Raw genomic sequence first — 12,558 nt, forward strand, 5'->3', positions numbered from 1 at the left:
CTGGGTCCACTGGGGCTCGAACTCTGAACCTTCTTGCTGTGAGGCGACAACACTAAACTGGTGAAACGTCACATTGTCCAATGTAACATTGGATATGATTTCATTCTGATTATGGGGTGATACACTATTGTCCCTCTGCATGCTCTCACACAGTAAATGAAACTTCCCCCGGAGGAGCTGGAGGAAGTGTCTGGAGAGAGGGAGGCCTGGGCATCTTTGCTTAGACTGCTGCCCCCGCGACCCGGCCCCGGATAAGCGGAAGAAAATGGATGGATGGATGGATGGATCATCTGGACTTGATTTAGTGATGTAGCCGTTACAAGCACATCCAACAGTGCTGCTCTCTTCATGACAGGGAAACAGGATGATAAAAATTGTAATGACCTGGGCCTTCCAGCTGTTTAGTGACATTTACAAACACTGGTGTGAAGGCAGCCTGCTTAAGTGCCCCAATCTCCTAGAAGTGGCTTTGTCTTCAGGTCTTTGCCTTGTAATAACTTGTCAGCTGTAATTACTGTCTTAAACACTCAAATATAAACCTAAACATGTTTTCACTTTGTCATTCACTACACTTGAGTGTACAGTCATGGGGGAAGGGCAAAAAAGGCAATTATACCCGGTTAAAATGTAATCTATAACCCAAAGTGTGTAAAAAGCCACTAATATCCTGAGGCACTTTACCATGAATGTTGTGCAAATTGCTGTGGTCATATGCTGTTGATTTTCTGTACTGTCCTAACAATATATCTGTGATGTTTTTGTGATGTGCTGAATGATGTGTATTATGTAATACTGACATGATGATGTTTTTCACCAATGTTATTCTGTTTTCTTTTCTGCATGTCATTGCAGGAACAATTTCCCCTTGAAAACCATGTGTAATTCAATTGGGAATGACATGACCTGAGTGAAACAGCAGAAGCAATTTGGAAATAATCAAAAGATCACTAAGCACACTTTGGCATAAATAAATTAATGCCAAAAAGACAATGAAAGTGAGTTTCTCAAATGCCTCAAATCCATAGACAATTTTTGAAAAGATCAAAAACATGTACCGAGATCTATCACTCTTACAAGAGGAGAACCTAATGCTAATGATAACTGGTTCTGAAACTCAGGCCGAAGGCAGTAGAACCTTCTTATGGCAGTATATACTTCTTGAAGCAAGGAGCACATTTTCCACATTGCTTGCCAGTTTCATTTGAAGCTGTGGCCAACTAAGGATTCCCAGGAGGTTTCTTGTCCTGATGTGATTATAGAAATGTGACATTTAATTCATCCATCATCAGCATCCCATTTCAGACACTAAAATATCAGGAGATATATGTTAAGCAATTAAAACAAAAGGCTAATCATTTTTATTTGCTTTATAAACTTCAGCAACTTTTTGGCAGATCATTAAAGAGCAGTTGTGCAACTCTCAGCTAAACAGCAGAATGTCCTTTATATTGCATTTGGCTTGGAATGTTTGTCAAAGGTGAAATTAAGGAGATGCTGGCAGACAAGATGAATGAATTATAACAGCACTCTGCAGTTTTACAGACCTTTGTTGGTTAGAATACTTGGTTATTTTTATTACATACTGGTGCAGTGTGTGTGTGATCAGACCTAAGTGGTTACTTGGCATCTGAAGAGCCTCTTTACTGTTTTTTTACTGTACAGGTAGTTTTTCTATGAATGGCACTTGGTGTTTCTGGCCACACACCTGACATTATCTCTTGGAAGGCCTGGACTTAAGAGGGTACAAACAATACAACTATTTCTGATTGATTACAGCAGTAATTGGTAGTAGTAAGACAACTTTAGGACCTTAGGCAGTTGTAAAAATATATACATAGAATTTAGAGTTGGCAAAAAAGATTCCATGTGTGTTGTGACTAAGAAAAATGACATGAAATACTGTATATGAGTAAGGTTTATATGTGATGCGGTTTGAAAAAATTCAGGATCGAACGTGCGTTAGAAGTAAGATATCCATGCGCTTACCTGGGTATGGCACATGGAACCATGGAGAGTTTCTCACAGCTTCCAGACTGATGTCGGTCCTGGCAGAGAAGCCGTACTCATCACGCTTTGATGGCAGGACATCAAAGATGGTCAGTAGGAAGCAGACCAGCCAGCCGCCACACATCCCAAACAAAGCCTAGGATTTGGTTTCAGATGCAGAGAGTCTTGGTTTAATTAGCACAGAACACACAATACTGCATACTGTTTAAGGCCTGGTGAGTTCATATTCACTGCATGCTTTGAAGAATAAAAAGCGTGAATTTTTGTGTAGCTAACTGATGAAACTACGAACAATTTTGGGTCATAGTTTAGGACAGGTTTAGGTCTCAGAGGTGTTGCGGGAAGCTGGGCTGTGAAAAATAACTGGCTATAGTTTTTTAATCTGAAGCTGTAAAACTAAACTTCAATATATTAGGTGTCAATTAGTCATAACTATTGATTACTGCTATTGATTAACACATGATTATTGCTATTGATTAGCACATGATGAGAAGTTGGTGCATGGTATTTTATAACTTAGCTGGCTAACTGAGTACCCCATGGACTCTAGTTTCTGGAAGGAAGGTGTCAAGCTGATTGACACTGTATGCAAAACCACTCCACTAACACTCCTTGCACTTTATTATAAACAGTGAGGGTTTTTTATTTTTTGGTTTATCTGTTACCTGTGAACAACTAGATATTTTTTGCATTGCATTTGCCATTTTTTGCTGCCATGCAACTCTTCTGTATTATAGCTTGTTCTAATTTCAAATCACATGCACAAGTAGATTGAACTACTTTCTCTAAGTAGCCCGAGTTAACCAAACTACAGCAGCTTTGCTGTAGTCCAACCTCTTCCACTGTAAAGTAATTGGTAGCTGCAAAGCAATGCTTTCAAAGTAGCTTTCCCAGTATCAACCAATCCACCCCTAACTGCAGCCACAGCTGTTAAGTAAGGATCTTCTGGAACATAGGTTTCTGCAAACAAACTCTTTTACTGCATCATTTAAATGGTAAGATGAAGATAATATTTGATGCTGAAGTATGAGCTTCGTCTAATTTTGTATTGAGTTTTGCTACTGTACTGTATCACTTACAATATCGCTTCAGAATCACTGTCACTTTGAGCCTGCATGCATCTTCATACAACATGCCTTGGGCATCAGGGATTATGTGAGACTGAAGAGCTGTGCACAACTATGCAGGCCTCTTTAAGGAAAGTCAAATAGTAGCTTGAGGGCAGAAGAACATGGCAGCAAACTGTGTTCTTTATGTTTCCTTGAACATGCCAGAAACTGTTCGTACTCTTTAAAAGGTTTTCCTGCCTTTCACACGATATGAGTCATTCTGCCAAGAGCAGCTATACATAACGCATTCCACAGACTGAACCCTGAAGCCGACTTACTCAGACTGATGCTTTTGTCACTCTTTTTCACTTTTACTTACTGAATCAGTGTTTCGTTAGCATGTCTCCATCCTTCTATATTATTCTATATTGTCAAGGACTTGACATAAATTCACACAGAGGAGCTTCACTTCGATCCATATTATTTATATAAACAGATATCTTATCACAGTATAAATAACGTATAGCTTTTGCGTGCATGGCAGTAAGTTTGGATCCGACCGACAGCAACTGTTAGAGGACCATGATTGTACTTGTCAGTTCTCACACGGACAAGCTAACATGTAACTGCATGAATGAGAAGCAGGGTGGACGTTATAAAGTGCATGTGTGCTTGTATAAAACCCATTCTTATATAAATAAAAGTTAAAAACACAATCTCACAACAGTCATAGTTGAAAGTCTGAGAAATAGGGCTCATATCAGCCCAGTGAAAGATTGACTGGGCTTGTGTTTGTTCAAGTCAAACACCCCCAAAGCTGAACAGTAAAAAAAAAAAAAAAAGTCATTTTTCCATAGATCTGTATTTATTTTTCCCAGTCATACTGACCGTTATTTGGATATTGATAAAGTACAGACTTAAATCTTGTTATCATTAGTCATCTGTGCAGACTGATGACCCCACAGGAGGATTTCCTCTTTCAGGGCTCCCTGATGTGAAGATGTCGCCTACTGTGAAAGGCCAAACATACCTATTTTCTTTAACATTAGTTGTTTGGTCAAAGCTGATTCTGTTGATCTAAAACTAATAAACGGTCCATGCACAGATTTTTTTCCACACATTTTACTGACTTACATTTTGAGGGCTACATTAATTGCAGAGTGGCTTCAGGAATAAAGATAAGAAAGCATACACTGTAAATAAAACAGCTGTAAGTAGGTGTGATATACTTCGATTAAATTCTGATTCTGAACATAAAAAAATTATCTAGCACATTATAGTGATTATCTGACTTGGTCAACATTAATTACACAGAAAAAACATGTAAACCTGCCAAAATTCTGCATAGTAAAATGGAAGACTTTGGCTTGATATAAGATTTAAAGCTGTGAAGCAAAGCAAGTAGGTCAAACAGCTTTTAGGGCCAAATATCCTGGAATTAATTTTTTAAGGTTTTCTGTGACAAATAACAAGTTGAACATATTAGAATGGGATAATTATGGAAACTCACAGAGAAAAGTTTGAAAAGCGGATACCGGAAGACCTTCCATTGCTTATCCTTGTAAGCAATCAGCGGAACATCGACGTTGCTGAGATACTGGGAGAACAGGAAGATCAGACAGACGGTTCTGTGGGAAAACGGAAGACAAGAGACAAATTGTCACTCTCAGTCATTGTGCCCAGGGCCTGGCTCTCACTCATACCTGTCAGTGTATGTGTGATTAAGCATGGCATGCTGCCATATGTCACAGCTAGGAGGAGGTTGGAGCAAAGTCAGTTATTTGGAGTAAATAACAGTACAAGTGTGGCAAACGTGGGCAGCAGAACATTGTAAAATACTCTGCTCAGTTCTCTGTCGTTGAATGGCATTACATGCTACACATGAAACACTTCATGCTATGTTTGAAGGTGCCGCACAATGTGCATGATGTGCAGGAACAATGCGAGTGTTGTGGTGGGGTAGGGTAGGGCGGGAGTATGTGACATGATATCGGGGAGAGGAGACTGTGACGTCAACAGGATTATCTTCCCTGGGCAATTTTCTCAGCAGTGAGAATCAGGAACTCCCAGTCCTCTGAGTGCTCTCGTGGTGTTTAGCATAAAGTTGCTCTGTCATCTATTCTGTCATATAATAATACACATGATATAAAATATGACTTCATAAATTAAACATTCTGCATTGAGCACACCAAGAGCCAGTTTGACATTCATGTCTGCTTTCTTTATATGTACTTGTATATTTAAGACCTTCATTGCCCTTAAGTTAAAAGTGTTACATAAAGGATGCCAACAAACATTTTGTTTTGAAATGGACTTCTTCACTTCCCCTGCCACTGTGTCTTATGACAGCCTGGCACAGTCTCCAGAATTTTTTATACACTGATAGAACTGAATTGCAACCGTGTAGACTGTGTGTGTTTGCTCCTGTACACTGTAGGAGGGGGCTGAGAAGGATATGACTAATTACCATCTATATCTGGCACCAAGAGTTAGATGTGCTGAACCTTTGAAAACCCCCATGGATCACTTTCTAATGCCTCTAGCCTGCATTACCCAGAGATGACAGTAGTAAATGAAAACAAAGTTCATGTGGGTGGATGGGTCAGGAGCAAAGGTAAATAAAATTAGTTTAATGTAGAACAGAGATTATAATGATTTTTGCTTTAATTTATAGCCCATCTGAATATATACATACATAATAACATATGTACTGTACATATGTTTTTTTTATTTTAAGAACATGGTCTTTCATGTTGTACATCAGTGTAAAGCACCATCCACTCACAGAGCAGATATCCCCCAGTGACTTCCAGACTTCTTGCCAGCCTCAATGAACAGCGACAGGCCGATAAGGTTGATGGTGGGAGCGATTGCCAGAGGGCCGATATACCTGAGCACAAGACCCAACAGGCCAGAAAAGCCCAGGATGACCTGGAGCAGAGAAGCCACCAGGATGGCTCCCTGGATCTATGGATGGCAAGAGGGACATCATTTCAGGTTTGACCCAAACCTCTCTAATTTGAAGGTTTTACCCCAGATTTTTACATTAGGCCCCAGATACAAGTACATAACGTCAGGGACTGTGCAAGTTGCCAGTTACAAGTAGTTTAAAAAAGCAACACTTGACATCTGTCCCCTTTTTAAAGAAAAAAATATCTATGAGACATTGTTTGTCTTTTTGAAAACAAAAACATGACTTAATTTCAGCCAAAAAATGTTGTTTAGGAACTTCCAGAACTTCACCTTAAATGCATTAACACTGCAAAGGCGAAAGTTTGGATTCCCTGTTGGGGCATACAGTATAAGGTACTGAGAATCATCTGGTTCAAGCAAATATTTTACATACCTCGCGCATCCGTGACATCCAGATCTCATCAGAATTGTCCGTTTGCAGCGGGTTGGTACCATTCTGCATCACAGGGGCTGGACAGTTCCACTTGGGAAGAGAAAGAATGGCCAGGGTTGGAGTGAGCAAACTGAAGGTCCCACCCTGGAGGATTGGTAACCTGCAAGTCAATGAAGCACAGAGGGATATTGTGTGGTAAAACATGTAAATGTCTAAATAACTCCATCTGGCCTGATACAGTACCTCTCAGTTCACTTGTGCTGTGAAGGAATGAAGGTGTTACCTGGTACCAATGGTTGTCTGTAGCAGCGTACATAATCCCGACACAAAGAATATGGTGGAGATGAGCTGGCTTTTGACAATGCTGTTGTCCTTTATGCAGAGGGGCTCAGCCAGGATCAGCGGGATTGCGATGATGCCACCAAATGCGAGGATGTAATGCTAAGGACGCAGAATACATTTGGGGACACTGAAGTGGTAAAAACATAAATGCTAGTTTCTTGATTTCTTCTGAGTTTTGCTGGTTATGTTAAATATATAAATGTAAAATACAAAAATCTACCAAAGTATGAAAGAAAGCTCAATTCATAGATAGAAAATAATTTTAAAATGCAAGATGTGTCCTGCCATTAGTGTGCTTAAGTCCAATACTTTCTGGATATTAACCAAAAGCTAAACTGTGCATATGACAAATAAACACTTTGACCTTAAAACCAAACAATTACCCCTCTCTCCCACTACAAGCCAAAAATCAACTAATGCAGCTTTTCTGATTTTCTGTCACATTTAGTAGATTTTGGAGGACAAAAAAAGTTGTAATGACCATTATATCACTGGACTACTTTACCTGGAAGCCGAGCAGAATGCAAAGGTACCATGGTGGCCTGTCATTGAGGGAGTAAACCAAATGCACACCTTTGTTCACAGTCTCCTCCAGGGCCTCTGTGGGTAACTGCTCAATGTCAACTGTCAGCTCTGTCAGCTCTGCCTGTTCATCCCTGTCAATGTTCTGAGAAGGAGGCACATAAAAGGCCAACAAGCCATTGATTCAGCAATACTATGTATCTAAGCAACATCAAGTAAAAACAATACCTCCTGCCTTAAAGCACACACTCACTGTTTCTCCAAGCACCACACAGTGTCACAGTTGGAAATCCTTTTGTTTTGTCTTTGAAACTGAGGTTAGTTCAGGGGAAAGCCTTCTATATCCAACTGTTGGTTTAGTTTGATAAGAGGCACAAATACAAAGCATAATACAGTATATAGCACAACATCTACAGTACGTGGGCGACAGTGAATGGCAGGTGGGTGAACAGTGCACATACTGTACAAAATGCAGCCTCCAGGCCGAAGCTAGCGTTAGCTGGCTAACCAGTAAATGTGTCAGTAAGTTGAACACTACTGCTAATGTGACAAAAAGCATTAATGTTACAGAAAGCTCAAAAAATTACTAAATTAAAATCATATTAAATCAATACTAAGGTAAAATCATGACCGTGCTTGGTGGCTAAGGTTACAGGTACACCTATATATCATCCAAACATCCATATCATTACAATATATGTATCTGGTGACACATACTTTCGTACTTCCGGATATTTGCTTCCAAGTCTGTTTCCTTGTAACAGTCCACAGGGACAGTTTTGAAGGAGGTTGTTCATACTCTCTTGAGGATGTGCCTGTTTCAAGGGTGGGTACTGGAAATGAAGATGACACCAGTGTTTCTAATTGTGCCTATTCAGGGGGTATTTGATCGTTGGAAGAGGTGAAGATTAAGTAGACACATACAGTATGAGATGACATCTTTAAGGACAAGGTTCAGAAACTTTGACAGTAACCTTTACTGAAAAAATTAGGTTGGCAACAAAAAGAAAAGTCCATAAACTTTTTCCAGATTTGTGGGATTTAGTACTTCCTACGTTTTTGGAAGCCAAACCTTCATTAGACAGTAAGTGCAAACAAGCAACAGTTCAGAGATAAGCTGTTCCTAGCACTCACACTCTTTGATCCTGGTGCTGTTATCACTTGGGATAGCTACATCCATCACCCCTGCTGCCTTCTGTTCTTTGTCTACTCTTGCAGTCCGGCTGGCTAGCCAGTACCTCCCCGTGCATTTGGATTAGAAAGTCCCATAGAATATTCTACACAGCCTTTTGAGGGACTTCCCATCTGGACTTCGGAGGGTTTAGCCTATCCATATTGAGTGCAGATGTTTTCATTTTGCACCCAGCCATATGTTGAACTGTATGTGGGGCGTTTCTTGACCTGGAGTCCCATATGCATGTAACCAGCAATTACTGTTCTTATAAAAGTTCAAATAGCTTTCTTCCACCTCAAAATACAGTAGCTTATAGAAGACTAAATAGTGCTTTAAAACAATGTTTAAAACTGGTCAAAGGCAGTAGTGTTAATGGCATCATCCCACTGGAGGCCTTACTTCCAGACTCCAGTAAACTTAAAGATATTTCACACCAAAGTGCCATGAGTGCAGCCTTTGCCCTGAATCCTGTTGTGTCTTAAGACGGTCAATCTGATATTCAACCCATGCAATACTCAAACAGACCTTGTTCACATACGACTTTTGCATCTGTCTCACACGAGTCACATGACCGAGACGATCTGCACCACCTTTCCTTTCCCTTTGATTTACTTTGATATTAGTAGCAGGTGGTGCACAGACATCTGCATTGGGGATTCCGTGGCCACTTGCTTCCATCTAGTGGTTATCTACCTGCACTCCACAGACCACAAGACTGGATGAACTGAAAGCAGGTTTTTGTTTATGTCTTAAAACATCACCTGTGAGATTTTGAGTTTTTTTGTTTGTTTGCTTCTTTCACCCCCAAAAAAATGAATTTAGAAAAAAAAAATCATTTGTTCTTTCATAAGAAAAGCTTCTCTGGTTTCTTTGGATTATCCTGAATAACAAAAATGTCATTTCTGGAAAGCACCACAAACAAAATTCCATTCACCTCCATTTTATTTGAGTAGCAGCAGAAAACTCAGAGATGTACAGTAGCAGAGAGGTGTGAGATACTGACCATATAACTGTGTTCTCAGGTCTGATCACGGCTGAGGACATCTGCTGCATGTCATGTCTACAACTTACCGCACCATTAGGGAAGTACATTTTGGTGTGTGTGTGTTAAAGCAGAGTCAACATAGAAATACTTATTTTATTAGTAAAAATTAAGTCAAGCATCAAAAATAAACTTTTAGACCAGGAGTATTAAATCTAGGTGGAACAAATGGGCCCTTGCCCCTCAATCATCACCACCACTGTGGTGTCCTTGACAAACACCCTTAACACCCTGCTGCTCAAGCGGCAATGTTCCAGTGGAGCGGTTCCAGATGTGTGTGTGTGTTTGTAGATCTTTGTGATCTGGGAGTTCCTGAAAAAATAGACATAAAAGCCACCCTGACCACATAAAGGTTAAAAGAATTATTAGATAGATAACTAGAAACAGATGGTGCTAAGGTGCAGTAAATCATCAGTGAAGCTGGCCAGCATGATTATTTTGCATCACGGCTGTGATGATACGGATGGATGAGTTGGGCATGGGAAGACCGGTTTGCTGGCTGCATAAAAAATCTTTAAGAGTTTTCGAGACAGTGACCGTAAAACACACTGAAGACTAAAGCAGACTGTCCCGATGATGCTGCAGCAGGGAGACAAGTGTTTCAGTCTGTGGATGATTGGTTTTATGCTACTGTGATTCAAACTGATTCAGTCTCTGTATTAGATTGAACAATAACCTCAAGCCTCAAACATCTCCACCTTCTCTTTGTTACATATAGCGATTCTGGTTTACATTACAACTATTAAGCCTTGTAGAACATGAAGACTAAGCAAAACAATACAGAAGCGTCGTCTGCATATTTGCAGCAGAAGTTAAATTTATGGGGGGGAACTGTACTTAGTTACTTAGTATGTTTTCACCTTTGAATATATAGACCAAAAAATGTTTACTCTACAACTCAATGGTCTACTATCTTGTTTTTTCAAAGTTAATATTTAGACATGTACACTAGCTGATTACTGGTTAACGTAGTATGTAGCCTGTTCCTGGTAGGGCAGGCTATAGCTGATACTTGGCGAGTGTTTTATTTTTCTATTGAGTCAGAGTGTGCTATTTGTCTGTAATTCCTCCTCAAACAACCAGGATCACACACTCCCCTTGTCAGTGCGGCATCTAGCCTAACACTGAGGTGAAGTATGTGTTTAGGAAGTACAAGCAAATACTGAGCTGTTCTTCCTGTGACTTGCAGACAATTTCGACATTTTCACACATGCATGTAAAAATATACACAAGGTCCTTAACACATCTGACTTCACCAACTAATGACCACGGCAACATGCTAATTTGTCATTACTTTATTTCCTTTTGTACTTTTGCTGTTTGCTTTGCAACACAATGTTTTGCACACGGTATAAAGCATTCGTTTTTGTTGAATATTTTACATTTTACTTTATATTTCTCACCTCCAGAGTCATTTATTTTGAATTAGATGCCAGGAGCCTCAAACCTTACTGTCGGGATAAAGATCGGCACCCGTGAAGAGTCAAGGGTCAGAGTTACTGTGCCATGATAATGATGCATCCTTTATCTTGAAACCCTAAAAGGACTGGCATGACCTCTGGATTCTGACAAACAAAAGCTTTTGTTTTTAAACTGCAAAAAAAAAAAAAAAAAAAAAAGCTTTCCCATTCAAGTGCTTTGCACTGATAAGCTAATAAAAAAAAAAAAAAAATCATAAAACGGTTTGTATGATCAAAGGCTAAAAATGACTTGTGAACTAATCTGGATGCCAAAGTCAGCAAGCTCAGTTTAACAGATATAAATATATAAACCCTAATGCAATGTCTTTGAATGTGTTCTATGGTAGAAGTACAGGACTGTCAGTTAGTATACAATACAGGAATAACAATAATTAATGAGGCTCGGTTATGTTGTTCTGCTTATGTTCACAGACAGACATGCTTCAAGCTGTGCAGTTTGTTTTGTGTTCCCATTTTTCTAAATTCTCCAGTTAAATCGGATAGGGAAAAGAAGGGGAAACATCGACCCTGGTCTCAGCTGCGTACACATGCACACCCCATGCTGGCGGACCTTTTCACCATACTCACAGACACACGTCCCTATTTCTGTATGCTTGATTCAGTTTTTTGACTATACCTCTGACTGATCCTGACTGCGCACTTTGGAACCATGCAACTTACTCCATGAAAATATCTTGTCTTTTGTGGAACAAACGCTCATTCCTCAGTGGTTTACCTACACTGTTTAGTGCTGTAATGTCAGAAAATAGCACCGTAGTTCCCTTGGTAGCTCTGCTGGTGTCACAAAACTAACCCAAAGAGTTCACAGACTATTAAGACAACTCTTCACTTACCCCCAAAGCAGGACTGACTGTCCTCTGCTCCTGAAGCCTCAGCTCTGTTTTCTCCTCTGTAGTGAGTTGCATTTTGCTAAATGTTGTATCAGCACAAGGTGGTGCGAGGTTGCTTCTGAAGAGCTAACTGGACTCCACACAAATACAGACAGTGGCACTAAAACTCTGGCTAAACGTAGCCCTAAGACAACACGAAAGGCCGCCTCGTTTGTCACAGACAACACGCGAGGGGTCCAGTTATTTTGTAATCCCTTCTTTGGCTCCAAAATATTCTGGTCGGCTGCTAAGTGAATGCACAGCAGGCTTTAGTTACCCTGACTTACAGTCATGTGTCTGCTGTTGTATGACGACTGGTTCCTCTGAGAGGAGACAAGTACACGCATCACACAAATCTGTAATTACAGGTATGTGCCAAAAAATTAGAATATCGAGGAAAAGTCCATTTATTTCAATAATTTGTTTCAAAAAGTGAAACTTGTACGTTATATTAGTTCACTGCACACAAAGTGAAATATTTCAAGCCTTTATTTGTTTCAATTTTGACGATTATGGATTAAAGACAAAAAAAACCCCCAAATCCAGTATTTCACAAAATTAGAATATTATGACAAAGTTCAAAAAAAAGGATCTTAAACACATGTTGGCCTTCTGAAAAGTGTGTTAATGTACTGTATTATGTCCTCAGTACTTTGTTGGGCCTCCTTTTGCATTAATTACTGCATCAAGGCGGCGTGGCATGGAGGCGATCAGCCTTTGACACAG

At 39.8% G+C, this 12,558-nt stretch overlaps 1 protein-coding gene across 1 annotated transcript in view; it reads right to left on the minus strand.

Annotated features, from left to right (window-relative positions):
• LOC109956334 (solute carrier family 23 member 2) overlaps positions 1 to 12,105 on the minus strand; it is a 24,527-nt gene extending 12,422 nt beyond the window's left edge. The window contains exons 1-7 of the mRNA XM_020593341.1: positions 11,797 to 12,105; positions 7,250 to 7,411; positions 6,686 to 6,843; positions 6,403 to 6,562; positions 5,842 to 6,023; positions 4,567 to 4,684; positions 1,987 to 2,143 (exon numbers count right to left, since the gene is read on the minus strand). Coding sequence (XP_020448997.1) covers positions 1,987 to 2,143; positions 4,567 to 4,684; positions 5,842 to 6,023; positions 6,403 to 6,562; positions 6,686 to 6,843; positions 7,250 to 7,411; positions 11,797 to 11,868 — 1,009 coding nt within the window. The 5' untranslated portion in view covers positions 11,869 to 12,105. The remainder of the gene's footprint in view (positions 1 to 1,986; positions 2,144 to 4,566; positions 4,685 to 5,841; positions 6,024 to 6,402; positions 6,563 to 6,685; positions 6,844 to 7,249; positions 7,412 to 11,796) is intronic.
• Positions 12,106 to 12,558: the final 453 nt, after the last annotated feature.

Source organism: Monopterus albus, unplaced genomic scaffold (genome assembly GCF_001952655.1).
Source record: "Monopterus albus unplaced genomic scaffold, M_albus_1.0 scaffold19.1, whole genome shotgun sequence".
Taxonomy (NCBI): domain Eukaryota; kingdom Metazoa; phylum Chordata; class Actinopteri; order Synbranchiformes; family Synbranchidae; genus Monopterus; species Monopterus albus.